The 18,105-nt window shown below is 40.2% G+C and overlaps 1 protein-coding gene across 1 annotated transcript in view; it reads left to right on the forward strand.

Annotated features, from left to right (window-relative positions):
* The first annotated feature begins 913 nt into the window (after positions 1 to 913).
* The window catches only part of CDHR3 (cadherin related family member 3), a 32,799-nt gene continuing 15,607 nt past the window's right edge, over positions 914 to 18,105 (forward strand). Inside the window, exons 1-9 of the mRNA XM_066182878.1 lie at positions 914 to 983; positions 3,667 to 3,866; positions 8,232 to 8,400; positions 10,722 to 10,807; positions 11,797 to 11,891; positions 11,996 to 12,100; positions 15,609 to 15,757; positions 17,163 to 17,349; positions 17,653 to 17,821. Coding sequence (XP_066038975.1) covers positions 914 to 983; positions 3,667 to 3,866; positions 8,232 to 8,400; positions 10,722 to 10,807; positions 11,797 to 11,891; positions 11,996 to 12,100; positions 15,609 to 15,757; positions 17,163 to 17,349; positions 17,653 to 17,821 — 1,230 coding nt within the window. The remainder of the gene's footprint in view (positions 984 to 3,666; positions 3,867 to 8,231; positions 8,401 to 10,721; positions 10,808 to 11,796; positions 11,892 to 11,995; positions 12,101 to 15,608; positions 15,758 to 17,162; positions 17,350 to 17,652; positions 17,822 to 18,105) is intronic.

Genomic DNA, 18,105 nt, shown 5'->3' on the forward strand with positions numbered 1-18,105 from the left:
ACAAGTAAGTCAGGTTTCTCCACAGCTGTGTTAAATCTGAATCTCAAAATTTTGCCTCTTAGTAAAGCTGCTAAGTTTGTGCAGAGTTGTTGAGAATCAACTAAATGAATCCCTGAACAACCTGATTTAATTAGTACCTGACTTATATTTGACTAGGTGACCTCCAGAGGTCCCTTCCAGGCTAAATTATTCTATGAGCCAATTCTAATGCACCTATATTGCATCCAGTTCCAGTATTAATGCACTTCTCTCCTATGCTCCATGAAATAACACTTGGACTGTTCTTAGTTAAAAAAAAAAAAGAAAAAAAAAAGTTGGTTGTATTGTGGGCTAGCAAGTTAAATGCCTAATCTAAGGGAACCAGTGCACTTCTGTGGGGGTCCATGCTGTTTCTGACACAACTACAGCAAAGCTGCGTCATGTGCAGACCTCATCATGTACAAACATCATCATGTACACATGCCTTACCTCCAAGTATGTAGTATGTGTGGTCTGAGTGATTCTCTGGTAGTCAGAAAAATAAGAAAACTTCAGGTTTTTAGTTTGGGTAAAAAAAAATAAAAGGAGTATTTGATTCTGGTGTGTGAAGAGAGCACCTCATTGCCAGAGTGGTGAAAGCAGCATGGTATTTCCAGATTTAAAACATACTAGATTCTCTTCACAATGCTTCATTGAATAAGACGATTATTGTAAAAGGACAATTAATGACTGTTTTCCAAAGTACAGACCAGGGCTGTGAATGAAGTGTCAGCAAGGAGCAGTTCCCTGACAAGCAAACAAGCTGACAGTGTTTGGGAACTCCCTTAGAGACACGGGTCCTTTGTTTCATTTCTCCCTGCACAACATGAAGAAGAGGAAGAATTTAAGTGGGGAAAACATACTGTGATCTTCCTTCAGTTTGCATCCTGGGAACATGAAGGACAGGGTCGTAAAGATAATGAAGAGTATGCTCCTTTTCCTGGTTTTGCTGGGAGCAGTATCTGGTAAGAACATGATTTCATTATGCTCCTAAAATTAGAACACTGTTGGCTGTTATACTTTCTCTAGGGAACTTTATAATACATAGTTAGGGATCAGACACAGATGGGAAAAATCAAGTAACAATTATTTTCCTACTGAAAGAGATTGGGCTCTGTGGTTACAGCAGTATAATGAAGAGAATATGACTCTTTCCTAGATTGCTTTGTTGGATGAGGCACTTCATTTCTAATAGCCCCTGCTCAGTGTGACAGCACTGGAGTGGGAAAGGAGGTCAGCTCTCCAAGAAACAGTAACTAGTGGTTTCCAGTATCTTCCTTTCAAATACTGATAACATTTCTCTTCGATAAAGTAAAATAAGCAACCAAACAGGACCAAACAGAAAGAAATTTGTGGACAATATTAGTAGTATAACATCACTAACTTTGATCACTGTAAAAACATGGAAGATTCGCCAATGTGAGTATTTGCACATTAGCAACTTAGTAGACCTTCAAACAAAGTCTGTGTGGCACACAAAGCACAGGTGTTGCTGTAAGCTACCTGCTCTGGTAGGGTCATTTTGCTCTCAAGGGACTGTAAGAGTTCTGGCATCCCTCAGGAACCTGTCAATATTCAGTGGTTTTTCTGATGTTCCCAAATCTGTGATTAGGACTCTGCCTGCCACTTTCAGCTTTCTTTGAAAAACAGCATTTTTCTAACCTGCATGGTTGTGGATAGAGAAAATCTTGAAGGTGTTACTCAAACACACTCTAAAGACTGGCACATCACAGATAAATAAGTCTTAAATAAACATAAACTTCTCCAGACTAACCTCATTGCTTTGTCTTGGACTCATCAATTGTCAATGATTGTAACTGATGATTCTGATAAAAAACATGTTAAATTGCTTCAGAAATATTTTGTTCTGCAAAGTAAAGAGGTAAGCAAGGATTTGTGAATATGGAAGGAGAGTTTTTGTAAAATTAGTTGGAAAAAGAAGAAGCCATTTAGATGTAACACTGAAAATTTCAGATAAAAATGAAGAGCAAGAAGTAAGAACTTTTGATTTAGAAAGACAAATTCTGAATAAACAGCCAATGAAATCTTTGAAGATAACACAAAAATAGCTACTCCTTTCTATATTTCTAAATAAAGTCACTAATTTCATTGTTTTTTTAAATAGTTTCCATTAATGAATTGTGGTTTGATGAGTGAGCTGAATTCATCAAGTCCTGTCCGCAGGAAGGAGATTACATTCAAAGTTCAGCTCCACTTATGAAAATGTATCTCCAGAAGCCCCTCTCAGCCCGGCCTCATTTGCATGGGTGATTTTTGTTGATTATGTTTTCCAGAACCTGTAATAACAGTCATAAAAACTTAGTCCTTCACTGCATCTTGCTCCTGCTGACATAAATCACTAACAGCTCAGCTGAACACAGTCCTACCACGGTGTCAGACTGACCTGTTCAGATTAACTGTCTCAGGCCGTCCCCACCTCACAGTCTCCCACATCCCAGCCTGTACCTTTAGAGTATCTTCAATGCTATTGTTTCCATAAATGCCAGAGTAATCCCAGCTGGATGAGTGACCCATGCATCTGCTGTATCTGCAGCGTGGGAGCATGGGAATCTCCATGCAGCTCTGAAGGGGCCCTTAGGCTGCAGCTCTAATGGTCTCAGACTAGTTCTGTATGAAGAACCTGTTCAGACCCTAAAGTGGGCAGTATCTGTCTCCCTCTTGGCACAGAGTGTGTAAGAAGTTCAGCTGAACACAGCCAGTTTTCTTGGAGAGTGTTGGACAAGCCAGTGAAGTATCCCCAAGCAACAGTAAGGCCTGCCATAGTCTGGTGTTGAGTTACATTGCTGGTTGTGAGATTACTGAAGTGTTTCAGGGCATCAAAGGTAGTCCCGATTTACATTTTCTAGACACTCTTTATAAGATGAAGCACGACAGGCCTTTGTCAAAAATGCCAAAAGCTAGAAGCTAAATGACAGAGACAGCAAAAAGTTTGCTTTAGGGAGTCCAGAGGACAAACAAGGAGCTTGTGCAAATCTGTTGGATGTCTCATCAGTGTGTGCAGCTTCCATGCAGTTTTGAACCATAGTGTGCTTTTGTGGGCCTGCATCTTCTCCAAAGGTTCCAGGTTGCTCTTCCTTGCTCCAAGAAGGAGACATGACAGTAGCACCACTGAAATTGTTACTGACTCACACTACTCAAGAGCCAGGCTAGCACAGAGCTGCCATGGAAAGAATTAGAAGAGGGAAAATTGAGGAAATAGGTGCTGCAGATAGTGTAGTCCACAAAAAAATATTGCATCTTTAGTGTCTGGGTCTGTGTGATTCAAAGTACTTTTTGATGTAACAGTGAACAGAGGCACTAATTAATTAGTACAGGAGACAAAATGAAAAAACAGAAACATTTTTGGCTTCTTTGCTTCTGTATAAAGACATATATGCAGGCAAATGATGCAGTGAAATAATACTTTAGCAATAACCACTCTAAATGACAACACTATAAGTCTGAATTACAGAAAAGATGGGTTCTTTTGCCTTTAACACTCGATTTACTCCCACACAATGCCCCCGTTCATAGGTAAAAAGAGAGTCAGGGCATTTTGTGTTCCTTAATGGGAGCTCTTGACCAAAGCTGTGTACTTGATAGCTCAAGATTCTGAGGTGTAATTTTATGTTCATTTTCACCCTGCAGGTAAAAGAACCCAGTTGCTTAAGGGCTTACCTGCAACAAGCACTGTTGAAGAAAACTCAGCAGCTGGTGTTTCAGTCTATAACTTTAATGTGACTGTTTCTCCATTGGCTTCTGGTGTTGCAGTTCTCCCTACCATAATAAATTCAAATCCACTCACAGCAGCTTTTGACATTGTATCAAAAGGAGGTCTTGAATTCAGGGTGAGTTTTAAGTTTAACTTGAGTAATTTTCAGTTGTGGGCTGATGTTTCTTGGATTACTGAGCACTGACAGTGCATAGTGTCTCATCTTTTAATCAGAGAAGAATTATAAATGCAGGCTGTGGTAGTATTCAAAAATGCTGTAATAGATATGACAGATGAATAGCAATAGTAATTATGATTTTAATTGCATCTAGGAAAAATCACTCATCACAATAATTCCATTAATTATGTGATAGAAAAAAAAAAGGGGATTTTTAGAAAATAAAAGGTGAAGAAGAACACGGAGGATCTGCTTCTGTTTTGAGGTTTTATCCATAGCTTTTCAGCTTAATCTGTATGAAGTCACTGTGAAATGAAAGTGCCTTAGTTAAACCACGTACAGCTTCTGTTTGGCCACTCTCACCAGGAATTAAAATTAATTTGTCTCACTTCCAAAATAAATGAAGCTGAATCCGATCAAAGTAATTTTTAATTCTGAACAAAGGCTATGATACATGAGGAAGTTATCTTGAGGTAAGAAATTATCACCCTTCCACACATCTGTGACCTGTCTCTATCCATTGCACACTCTTGTCCTATGGCAAATTTCCATTACTTCAGGCTGATTTTCATTGTTGAATAAATTAGCAAGTATTAGCTCACATTTGTCATGGGCAATGAGTGTTCAGATGCATGATAACTTGTCATCCCATTGCAACTTGCTTGTACATCTGAGCCTGAACAGTGACACTGAAGAGTGGCTTTAATAGAAATGGTGCAGACTCTTAAAAAGGTGATTTGAATATCCTTTTCTGAGTGATTCCAAGGAAGCTCAGGTTTTCACAGAACTGATACAACAGCTCTTTTATTCTTCTCTTTGCTGGTTTCTGGGAGAAAATTTGGTAAAAGTAAGGCTGTGGCCCTGGGTGGTATTGGCTCATGGATCTGATGTGCCTGCGGGGAGCTGCTGTGGCTCCCATGCTCCAGCTTCCCAGCAGAGTACAGAACCCACTTGTACCAGCACTGATGGCTCTTTACTGCTCCCCAGCCAGGTTGGTGAAGTGATTAAAAAACCTCTCAAAAAACCCCTCTTTCACCTGTGGAACGTAGGGTGGGACTGTACAAATACCTGGACTGTGTCAGCTGAAGAGATCGTAGAATCATAGGATTATAGAATATGCCGAGTCAGAAGGGTTCCTTCAGGATTTTCTAGTTCAGCTCCTGGTTCTCTATATAGGACACCCCAAGAATCACCCCATGTGCCTGAGAGCATTGTCCTATTGCTTCTTTATGTCTGCCAGGCTTGGTGATGTGACCACTTCCCTGGGGAGCCCATTCCAGTGTCCAGCCACTTTCTGGGTGAAAACTATTTGCCTGACATCTAACCTAAACATTCCCAAACTCTGCTTCATGCTCTTTCCTTGATTCCTGTGTAACAATCAGAAGGAAATAGATACATCCCCTAAACTGGCTTTGCTGACAGAGAATCCATAATGTAGGACTAGCTTTCTAAGCTTTAATTTGGCATTTTGAATTAAAGTGATCCCTTCTGCTGCAAAACAAAACATAGCCCTTTTTTATACCTGCTTGCTCCTGTCCTGTAGCATCTTCATGCTATGATACACAAGAATTTATATTGCTGCTTATGGAGTGGGACTGAGAAGTTAATCTGGAAGAAAAATAATAGACGAAAAGTCCTTGTTATTTTTCATGGCAAGGATGATGGAGAAATTCTTGTTTTAGCACAGTGCGGGGTGACCCAAGGATGAAAATGTATGGCCAAAAAAGCTGTAGACTGGAGACTGCTTCACCCAAAGTGCCAGTTTGTATCCATTTCATCCCACAGCCACAGTATCAGAATGGCCTGTGAACCTTTCTCTGTTTTGCTTGAACTGTTGCTTTTTTCAAGGTTTCCTAAGTCACTCGGAGGATTAGAACAAAGAGTTTGACCAGTGAATATCAGTCATGAAAAAATCATAAGGCAAGCTACATACAAATTAGCAGATGAGTGCTAATTGCAACTCATAAAGCAGGGATAAATTCATGGGTGTTCTTTGTTAATTTATTTGATGAGAATTGCTACTTTTAGTTACTTATGCTGTGTTGTAGCAGATCTGTACAATGTTTCACAGAAGTGATGTGATCCAAAACCAGACACCTCAGCTCTATCTACTCCCATTAAATCTTTGCTAAGATACAGAAAAAGGCAGTATTTAATGAATGAATGATGGGATTAGCTAGGTACCTGCTAGGACAGGCTCTTCAGTATTTATGAAGCACATTTAGTCCTGTTGCATTCTTAGAAAGCAATGTCACATTTCCTGATATATTTTGAGACCTCTGAGAAAGTGACATTTTCTGAGATCTCAGTCCTGTCCATTCCTCCTCACCTTATTCCCGTTTGAAGGTTCTAAAGAGCAGCAGATGTGTGGAATGCATGAAAACCTGCTGTTTCCTGAAACTACCTGGATGCTCTTAGTGGTGTTCTCTGAATATATTGGTGGGGAAGCAGGGACCAGGAGCAGTGAAATTCTCATGTGGAACAAGTGATAGACAGTTTAGGGGTGGCTCTAGATCCCCTTTCATGAAGCCTGCAGCTGCTTCAAGTATGTGCAGTGCTGCCTGTACAGTAAGCTTTGCTCCTACCTGAAGGAAAGGCAAATAGTGGCTCACAGCCTACGCCTGTGGCATGCTGTTCCCAAAAAGGTTCAAAAGCAACCTAGAAAGAGACCATGTAGATTCACATCTTCACTACCTTTTTAGAGGAGGGTGCAAGATGTGTATTTAGACACATTTAGTCTGGCTAGTTACATCACCAATGAAAATATTTGGCTGTGAACTTCTGCTTAGAACACGTAACTTCTGCTTAGAACTGGACAGTTTAAAATGTTGAATTCACTGTATGTGTTTACAGTATTTAGATCTCCATTAAACAATTATTTTGAACATCAAGCTTTCCACTGTTGTGACAAGATTTTTAGAATGTTTCTTCTGTGTTAGCATTACTTTTATGGAAAACCTGTTTCTGTATAGTATAGGAGGAAAGGAGTCCATCCAGGACAGTTATTTTCTCCTGCAGTATTGTAACAAAAAATCTATGTGGTTCCAGACAGCAGCTGTTTTATGTACCAGAAGGCACAAAACATTTGTGCTTCTGTTCACTCTCCTCCAGTTCTTTGTTAATTATCTCTGTTTTGACTTTTGTCTTCTAACTGTGCTGATATCACTCTTGTGTTTGTCCTCTGGCCCACAGCATCTCAGCCAAACCCAAGGATTTATTTCACAATTCTCCTGCATGCTCTTCAGTCTCCTTTATTCTGCAGTATTGTAAATACACTGACATGCTACTTGTCACACACACTCATGAGCCCCAACTGTTCTCCTTCTCCAGTTCTGCAGCACCTTACCGCTCTGTTCAAATTTCAGTTTTTTGGCCACACAAAAAATTAACGGTCACCTTTTCCTTTCTCGTCCAAGAAAGGAAAGATCTTGTTTTATTGTTGGTTTCAGCAGTGAAGATTGAGGCATCCAACATCCTCCTGTTTTTCTGGGCTCATTCTAAATCCAGAATGATTACATTTTATGTTTTTTTCATAGAATGTCTACAAAATGTCTACGTAGTACATTTTCTGTGTTAAGAGGCAGTATGCAGAGCTGGAAGCCTTTGAAATAAAATCCCTAAAACAAAATAAAGCAAACTTTTGCCTTATTAATCTTGCAAAACTCAAGGCCTATGTTATTTTTTTCATTGAGTTCAGCATTTTCCCCAAATAATTCTGGTGCCTCTCTCAGACATGTACCCATGAAGCTCCCGTCTTCTGTGGTTTTCCTGCAAGTCCTCTCCCAGAGACAGGTTACGCGAGGAAGGTTCTGGTAGCTGTTAAGACTATGTGGTCTCCTGCCTCCACATTCCTTATTTCAACTAAAAGATCTTCCTCCTCATGTTCCTAATTCACAGAAAAGGTGAAGCTGCCCTTGTGTCTTGCAAGGCTTCCTCTGAATTCTCAGTCTCATCACACCTTGAACCCTCCTGGGACACAGTGTGAAAAGGAAAACACCAGGCACATACCTGAGAGATGTAGTCCTGAATTTGAAGACAAAGCACTGCCTATGAGGCAGGGTGGCTCCTTCCAGGCTGTCTCCTCCTCAAACTGTTCCTCACACAAAAGATCTTTGACTTACTCGGTGAAGTCACAACATTTTGATCTCTTCACTCTGTTTCTGTCGCATTTTTGCCACTGATGAGAAACGTGCCAACAAATTAAAGATTGTCTAAAACACTCCCTCTTTACTGATTGAAAGTGTCCCTTTATTTGTATTTGCTCATTTGGACTATAAGTTTCATCTCTTGCATCATGTGCTAATAATAATCTTTTATTTTCAGGTTATTACCACCGGAAACCCTGTCCTAGATTATGAAACTATGCCAAAGAGCTTTGATTTGCAGATTTTTGTTGAAGATACAGCTGGAAGAACTGACCTTAACATATTGACTATTCAAGTAAAAGATAAAAATGAACATCCTGTATTTCGAGGAAATGTGGCAATTCAAAGTAAGATAATGGTAGACTTTGAAAAGATGACATCAGCTTAAAAAAAAATTGAGCTCATACAGTCCCTGTAGCTAAAGCAGTCTAGGCATTTTCCTTTAGGAAAACAAGGGATGAATAGGACACTGTTTTTACCAGAGCTTTGTTTTACACAAAGAGTAGGTCTGCTTCACCTCAGGAAATGCCCTTTTATTTTTCTTGAAATTTTGTTAAAAAGTATTTAACCATTTTGAAGGACCTGAAGAATTAAAAAAAATATATATACCAATAAATACATATGTTCTTTATAATTAGAAAATTAATGTTTGCTGGGGTTATAACCATTGGGTATGGGTACATATTTCTATAGTTTGCTGAAAACTGGATTGATTTGGACAAGCAAGATAAATAAATGAATGCATATTGTATGTGCAAGAATTTCTGTGGGAAAACATAAAAACCTTGCTTTGCAGATGTTTTATATCTGCATATTGCATTTGAGACTTCATATGAGAAATTAAGTTTAAAATCAGTCTTAAGAGTGAGACCTCAGAGATTGTGATCTATGGTGGTACAAACGGAAAGAGGCAGAGAGTTCTGTCTCCTACATGGGGCAGTTGATGTTAACCAAGTTTACTTTTAGATCAGGGGCAAAGATGGAAGGGGAAGGAATGTGCAGTAGCCTTGGGAATGAGGCTGGAGAGCCTGGACTGCAGCTGTGGCCAGTGCAGGCTTTGCATGTCATGCTGTACCTGATGTGACTGATGCTGCCATCAATAGAAAGGATGGGAAATAACTGTCTTACTCTCCAAGAGATCTCATCTTACTTTTTTACTTATGAAGAAGACCTGCAAAAATTGTACCAGATGCATCAGAATACAACGATTTGTTTATTATGTGTTCACATGCATTCTATAAAGTACTGAGAGCCTGTTTGAAGACTTGCTGTCCTAACACCGCTGTATGGCCAAGCATACTTCAATATTCAGTTTAAAAAAATCTGAAAATACTAAATTATGGTCCCTTTGTGGCAGATATTCAGAACTGGCTGCTAACTCCCCAGGCCGAGACTGACCACACTGGAACAGTGAAGACAGGCTGCAGCCTGACTTTTGCCTGCTGCACAGGGATGGGTTCAGAGCAGCCTGCTCATATTCAGCCCTCCTCACTGATGCCTTCTGAACACATTGACATCCCTGAATCCATACAATACTTAGTCTGTAAAGCAAATTAGCATACCCCAGGAAGGAGGTTGTGTCATCTTCTCGGCATAGCTGGTGTCTTGCTTATCATGGGTGCCACTGGAATCTAATAATAATTAAATCTGACACTTAGAGGGATCGACACAGCATGAAACACACTACGTGGGAGCTTGTTACAAATAAAGGCATCAGCTTAACTCTCAGCTAGAGCTGCCATAAATTGTTGAGCACAGATGTCTGATCTGTCTAACTGTGTGGCTTTAGTTAACAGTACCAGACACAATTAGACACTAATTGCACATTTGCTGTTTATGAAAAAGCATCTCCCTCTCATTAAACTTTGTATTCATATTGTTGTCCTCTGGGAACAGCTCATTACAATGCTCTGGGATTCCCAGTGCTCTGGTGAGGAGCAGCAGTCAGGAGGGGTCACAGTGGAAATTAATAGTCCAGAAAGAGCAGATCCAGCAGACACAAAAGGGCATAAAGCAAATAATGTGATCTAAAGATCTGTTGTCCTGTTAATTGCTCTACCCAAGGAGAGATAAGCCTGTTGCCAGTGGTCCAGTATGTGATAGCCCAGCTGTGAGAATCCCTGGCATGGAGAGAAACATACCTTGCACTGAATTATCAGCCTTAGAAAAGCAAACATTTAAGTCAGTGCTGACCACCCACTACTAATCTACTTCACAGGTGTAATGGAAAAGTAGAAATGAAGAGGAAGTGCTCTGAGCTCTCCTGGCAGGGCACAGGGTGTGGGCAGGAAGGGGATGGTGATGAAGACTTAGCACAGGACTGTGTTCTTCCCATCTGCATAATAAAAAGATGGGAAGATGTAGCCCAAATGCATAATTTACTCCATAACTTGTGAACAGCTCAAGACAGGCGGTAAGGAAAGATCAGTCTTTCCTCTGAAGGGACAGTTCATATTGCGGTGGTTGTTTCCTGTTTACAGATAGGTAATTGGTTTCTTTTTATCTTTTGAGTATTTGTGATCTTTGTGATTATTTTGGAATTACACTTGTGAAGTGAGAAGATGCAGCAGGCAGTAATACACCCTGACAGCTTCAGTGCATCAGTCTCTTTGCTGCTGTGTCCTGTACTTTTACTGAGATAACACTGAGTACACTTATATCCATGCAGCTGTGACAATCTATGTGTTGGAAAAGACGCCTCCAGGACGCATTTACCAAGTTGATGCAGCTGATCCTGAAAATGTGAAACTCAGAGTAAGTTGTATTAAACAAAAAACTCCAGAGATTATACAATCTGCTGTGTCTGAAATGTGAATTGCCATCATCTTTCAACACCTTCCTTCCTTATCAGAAACACAGGAAAAGGTTTATTCTGTAAAAAAAGAAGCATTCTCAGTACTAAACTAAGAAAAACCAGCCTTAATGTTTGGATAAAACTTTATTTTAAGTTCTCAGCCTTCCAAAACTAGGCAGAATTTGACACATTTAATCAGAGAGCCAGTAGAAATTGTGAATTTAAAATTTTAAAAAGGCTTACAAAATGTTTCTTGTAGATGAGAGCGACTAAAAGTAAATAAAAATTTTAACCTTCTCTATCACAATGTAAAATCTTTCAAATGAGACAGTAAGGAAATCACTTACAAGGTAAATGAATATCAGGTTTTTGACAATCCCAGGACAAACTGTGATCTTCAGTTATGAAAATGTGTTGGCTGAAATGAAAATACCTTGATATTCAGAAAAACTTGTGGAAAATGATAAGTTGGTAGCTGGGGGAAAGTAACTGCACCCAGCTAAAAATTATGTTGTATCTTTGCTTTATTTAGTTTGGCTTTATAAAATGCAGTACATTCAAGAACTGAACCCGAAGATGCTACTTTGATGTTTAGTGTTATTCAAGAAAGCAATTAACTTGAGGTCTGTCAGTCTTTGTCCAGTCAAACTGAGCTGGTGAGGAGGGAAGCAGAGCTGTGGGGGATTTAACTCTGCTTTGTGTTCCAAAGCAATAGCAGTAAGTTCCAAGTGCCTCCTAACCCCTGGCACATCAGAGGCATAAGAAGCTGCAAATAAAGAAATGTTGTTACATCCTTGGACAGATCTGCTCAGTGGCTTTTGCAGGTTATTTGCATGGTGCAAATTTGCAGGGACCCTCTGTAACTTTCTCTGTTTTACAAGGCAAGGAATGAATGAATGGAGGTATGTTTAAAGATAAAAAGACTAATTTCTTGTTCTTTTCATTTCAGTATTTACTGCTCCCTACAACAGTACCTTTCTCTATCACGAAAAGTGGAGCTATTTTTTCCACAAAAGAATTTGATTATGAGAAAGATCCACATTGGTGAGAATGTATTTTATTCCCACAGCCTGTTAGCTTACAGTATTCAGATAAATGTTTTCTGATATGCACAGAATGATTCCTGTTCTGTTTTTCTTATTTAACAGTTACTTTTTAAATATAACTGTGACAGATCCAGATGGACTCAACTCAACCGAAACAGTGAATATAAATATAGTTAACATCAATGATGAAAGACCTTACTTTACCACGTGAGTAAAAATTTTCTATTGCACTCGAAATGTAAGTGTTTTCTCAGGTTTACTGCTTTGGCACCAGTGGGAGGGTTTAACGTAAGGGCAAATAACTATGACAACAAAATACTCCTGGAAAAAGTATTTTAATTTTGTTATGATTCCTATTCTTATACTGGAAAGCTTTCATAATGTCCCTCATTTATTCTTCTTTGTATTCTTAATAGTTGAAAGTTTTCCAGGCTCTGCCTTCACGCTAAGAACAGCCAAACAAGCTTGTTTTACTTGTTACATTTACAGAGGTTAAAGCCATGCAAAGATCTGTGGACAAGTTCAGACAAGGAGCTTAATTTCACCCGGTGTGAATCATATAGAGTCTGCTCCTTACACAGGTGTGCATTTCACCATAATTGTGTCATTCATGCAGAAATGTCTAGACATAAAATGGTCTCCCTTTTGATCAGTCTTCCCCTTCCTAGACACACTTGTAAACAATCCTGGTGATCTTTGAAACATTGTTGTCTCTTACTGTGTCATAAGCAGGAAATTGTGTCATAACACACAAGTCAGAAATAGCTTTTGAAGACTAATGGAGTCAGGATATATTGAAAATTTTGAAAAATGAGAACAAATACGCATGTGTTACAAGCAAGCTGGTTTGCTGTGCAGAGCACAATGGACGGTTGTTTCTGAAGCAGGAGCTTGACAATTATTACAGTTGGTCTGACTCTGTTGTTGATTTATCTTTGTCATTTGCATGAGACACTGATGGGATTCAAGGTATTGTCATTGTGTGTCTTGATTGTGAGACTCTACAAGCCCCTGCTGAGAATATTTGTGATGGCTCCTCTCCTGCCACCTCTGCAAAAGCAAAGACAGGATAGCGCCTGGGGCCATGCCAGGCGGTTCCAGCCACTTGTTGGGAACAATCTTCTGGGTGTTGTCTAGACCCAGAGCAATGCATGGCTCCTCGGCTGGGGCTAATGATCTGGACCTTGATGGATAAAGGGGTGAAGAATCTGAAGAAATAAAAGAATTAATTGTTAGAAATAGGTATGAATTGTTGTTGTTGTTGATGCTGTTTTTGCTACCTGCTTAATGCTTGAACCTCACATCTGCAATAAACAAGAACATTAATTGCTCATTCCATATTACTGCACTTCTGCAAGCAGGAGGAATCCTCTTCCCGGCGCCAATGACTGCACGTTGTGTTCTTGACTGATTATTGCCTCCTAATGTTGCCATTTCTGTGTATTATCCTTGTGCTGTAAGAGCTTTTAAAAATATTTATCTTCTTGTTTGAATTAGTGAAAGTTGCAGTGATTTGAGAATCTGTAACATAAGTTCTAAGACTCCTATGGCACAAATACAGTCTGGTATTTGAATCTTCTCCCTTTTAGGTTGACACTACAGATCAAGAAGAGCAGCTCAGCTTGTAAAGAATTTTAGATTAAATTGCAATTCATGATCTATCCCTAATATGCACATGTATGGCCTGTGAGCTACATGCTGGGGCTAAGTGCTTCCTTTCACTGTAATAATTAGTGCTGGGGTAAGACCTGGGGAAACTTGAGGAGTTAGAAAACCTCCTTTATTTTACCCCAATCATAGCAGTCAAGAACAGAGTTTTGAAGGGTCTTTTTAATTATTCCCATAGTATATGCAAGCACATCTGGTTTTCATGTTCACAACACTATGTTGGCATTCAGGCTTTTGAAATTGTTGTTGTTAAAATCAGTGGAAAACTTGTGGAGTCAGGAAAACAAAGGAGAAGACAAGAAAACAAACATATGCTTCCTTTGCAATTACATTGCAGTGACTAAAAGAGCTGCTTGAACCATCCTGTCAGAAGCCACTGGCAGGTGGCAGACAGATGGACAGCAGGACACATCCCAGACGTAGCTGTGTAGGAAGTGGCCCCAACTCCTCCCCATCTGTACTGGTGCTATGGGGGTGTGCTCAATAACATCCCACTTCTCCCCAAAATATCTGGTGGGGATGGGATAATGACCAGGTTGCAGAAGGGTTGGTAGGGCTGTGAGGGTGGAGCTATGGTGAATTTGCTGTTCCCAGAGAGGTTGGGGTTCCAGTTGGCCTAGGGAGTTTCCTACTTTGGGCCAAAACCAGTTAAAGCTGTGGAAGTGAGCGAGATCTGTTTCTTTCTGCATGACCCTGGGAGCAACTGGAGAGCAAGGAAGGAAGGGATCCAACGCCGAGATAGAAACTTCATAAATAACTGACACAACAGGCTTATAAAACTCCATGTTTTCTTCTGGCTGTAACCAGAAAACCCTATGTGATTTTCCTGGGAAAACCCTGTGTGATTTCTCTCCTCTATGCTTGCCTCTTTTCATACGAACTGACAGAACAGTTGAAGATACTGTGTCTTCATAACCATCTTAAAATTCCAAGTGGAGATCTTGAGGCATGGGATCTTCTGTTCTGTCTCTACAATTCTCTGCTCCAGTTGCTAAGTGCCCCATGATGTGTATCTTCAGAGAACAATGACTCATGTTTTCCTGTACTGGGAACTACAGACCAGTCAATTACCTAAGTGGCAGCATAAAATGTTTTAAAAGTGCAAAAAGTATTTAGTCTTGAAACACACTTCTAGTGCTTTTCTGAACTCTTGAGGACCTTCAACTCCCTTTGAGTTCTAGAATCAAGACGCACATGTGTGTTCGTGTGTGTTTGAGTAATATGAATAGTCTTCTGAAATTCCTTGCACCATTTTTGTGTCATGGCTCATGTCTATTCTTGCATGTGGTTCAAGTACTGAAATTGTCCACCTGAGTACCTGTGTGAACATCAAACTGCAATCACTGTAAGCAATCCTGCCCAATTTCCTGTCAGGCTGTATCTGACCTACAAAACTCAATTCATGGGAAATTTGAGAGCACTGGCATACCAAACAACAGCAGCAGAGAACTATTTTCCCAATGTAAAATGTATCAGATAGACAGACGCTGCTGGGAGTTCAAGGCATGTTCATCTGTCAGGCACTCAGAAGAGTGCTCCTTCCTGCCTTGGCCTACTGCAGCAACAATTCAGTTTTTCTATAATACTGTTGCCCCCCAGAAGGCTCCAACATTCATTCAAAGAGATGATTAACTACATTACTTATTGTAATTTTTGCTTTTCTCTTGCAAAATGAAGGAATTAAACAAATGGGTTTATGAGCTGGTGGCTCTGTAGGGAGAGGGATGGCCTGATTTAATCACCCCCTACCTCTTCAACTTCCATCGTTCTGTGAAAGTCAAATTGCTTTTGGAACTGTGGAAAAGTTGCAGAGGAAGAGCACTTACTTGTGAAGCTGTGTCATGCTTTATGAACACATGCCAGTTCAGCTGCTTCTACATGTCCAGCTGGCAGAAGAAATGACTGGGATATTTATCCAGACATGCAAATAGCCATCTCTGAGACCAGCATGGCCATCGCTCTGCTGTTACAGTTGGCTTCTCAGCTAAGTCTGTAATCAGCTGCCCTTACAAACAAGATGCATGCTTTTCTGAATTTTATCTTGCAGAAAACAAAGAATCTACAGGATTCCAGAGGAGCAAAGCCCAGGCACCATTGTTGCCAATATAACAGCTAAAGATCCTGATGATGAAGATTCTCCCAGCAGACTTTTCTACAGCATCCAGTCATCTGACAGACATTTTTCCATAAACCCAGGTCAGACAAACAAAAATGTGATTTCTGACATCTAAAACATTAAAAAAAACCCCAAAACCCCATCTACTTTGGAGAAATTATTTTTGCTTTAGTTTTAAACAGACTTGCTTTATTTTGTGGCTCCCTATAGCAATAAGGAATGCTCAGTCCCTTATTAGGGTCAAATTCTTCGGTCAGTTAACCAAGACTTGGTAAGATACCTTGAAGAGAGTAGACCAAATGTGATATCTTGACAAATATTGACTTGTGGCTGAAGGGTGATGGTTCCTTGGGTGGAAGTAAGATTGCTGACTTATTTTTAATCTCTGAGGACTACAGTGACCCTTCTGGGGCTCTTGAAACAGCTGCAGGTATTTAGACCATGATGTTCTCCCTCCTGTCTGAAATCCTCCCTAGCACTGAGGTGCACAGTGAATCTACACCTCAAGTTCATTGCTCCATTCACGACCCTCCTCAGACAAGATCATCCAAAAGAGTCCTCTGTCTCATGGTGATCCTATCTTCTTCATGCTCTCTGGGGTCTGTACATTTGTTCCTCAGGGGTTTTTCCTCCAGGGCTGGCATTCAGTGACAGCTTTTCTCCTTGTCTGCTATTGCTTTAGAACTGTTTATCACAGTTGTAAGAAGTGCCACACAACACAGTGTTGTGAGGGATCAGGATGACCCTTAAAGCTTTGGATTCCCTATGACCTTTGGCCTTGAATCACCGCCTTCCTCTTCAATTACACTCCAAAATGCAGAGGATCTATGCTCTGTTCTTTTAACTCCTTTGTACTCTCTGGGAATAGTACTTGTACTGTGCCATAAAATTCTCCTGTTTTTGACAGAGGCTATCACAAGTGAAAAAACAGTATAAAGTGAGTGTCTGACCAGAGCACTTGGCACAGTCTGTCACAGCTCTGTTGATGTGTGAGTAGATTTGGAGGTGCTGAAGGATGCTTGAATGATAACAGTGGAAAGTGAAGCTGTCTTACTAGCTAGGGAGCAAGGACAGCACAGGCATTAGCAGCTCGTTGTCCTTGATGCTCTGTGAATGCACTCAACTCTGGCTTGCACTAGAAGCTTGAGAGTAAGGGAAACCTAAATGCGTTACAAACCCCCTGCTGGGGCCTCCTAAGGCATATTTTTCAGCGATGGTATCTAGCCATTAATCTTACCCAGAATGTTCAGAGCCATTTTGTATCACTTAAAAACAAACAAATAAACAAACAACAACAACAAAACAACAAACAAACAAACAAACAACAACAACAAAACCACCTCTAAACCAGCCATGATTTGCACAGAACAGAAAACCTCTTATGCTACCAGTCTGTTGAGCTGCCCTGCCCTCTTGCACATACACCATGACTGTTTGTTGCTTCCCTCCATGGTGAATGTCTGACTTCTGGCTGCTCTCTGACAGCAACTGGAGTGTTGCAGGTGACGGGGAGAATTGACCGGGATGCGCTTCCACTGCGGCTTCATCCTAACATCTCACTGACAGTCCAGGTGGAGGATGGCTTCAGCAGTGGCCATGACACACATGAGATCACTATCATTATTGATGATGTCAATGACAACCCACCAGAATGCAATCCCTCTGACTTCAGGTATGGAATCTCTTCCTTGCCTTGGTGCTGTCTTGCTGCCCCAGACCAGTGTGCAGATTAGGGCACATCCCCAGACCTACAGCAGGAGGGTCAAGTGGACATTTATCATTAACCTGCGTATTGTACAGGGCTGTTGTCCACCAGAACACATGGGTCAGATTCTGGGTTGCTTCCTCCATTGTTGCACATTTAGATCTAGGATGTCACTTAAAAAATAAATCAGTGTTTTGTCCTGTGATATATGAAGAGTTCAAACGGAGAAATATAAGTTGCTTTGACAAGAAATGTGTTTGTTTTTAACAGGAAAGAAGTAAATGAAAATACGACTCCTGGGATATTTCTTGTTGATCTTAGAAATTACTGTAAAGATATTGATGTTGATCCATCAAACAACCAATTTAGTTTCACTGGATTATCTGGTTTTGGAAGCAATAACTTTTCTCTGGAGTCCACTGTGTCTGGAAGAATTGTGGTCAGTCATTTGTGGCTTTATCTTAGAAAACCCCATTAGAGAAGTCAACCTACGAAATAATATAAGGGATTTTTTAAATTTATTGTAGAAGAAAAAAATTGCTGTAATCCATTTCACTGTAGGTATGATGTGGAGAATGACTGTTTTGACTGCTTGTGAACTATATACCCCTAGATAGGATGCTTTCTAAGGATTCTACAGAATTTAGTGAACAGAAACTGTTTTCTTCAATTTTAAATAAATGTGCTAGATATGGTTGAAAAAATATTCTTTTTTAGGGAGTG

The sequence above is a fragment of the Chamaea fasciata genome, unplaced genomic scaffold, assembly GCF_029207755.1.
Source record: "Chamaea fasciata isolate MVZ Bird 193981 ecotype frontalis unplaced genomic scaffold, bChaFas1.0.hap1 SCAF_5, whole genome shotgun sequence".
NCBI classification, from domain to species: domain Eukaryota; kingdom Metazoa; phylum Chordata; class Aves; order Passeriformes; family Sylviidae; genus Chamaea; species Chamaea fasciata.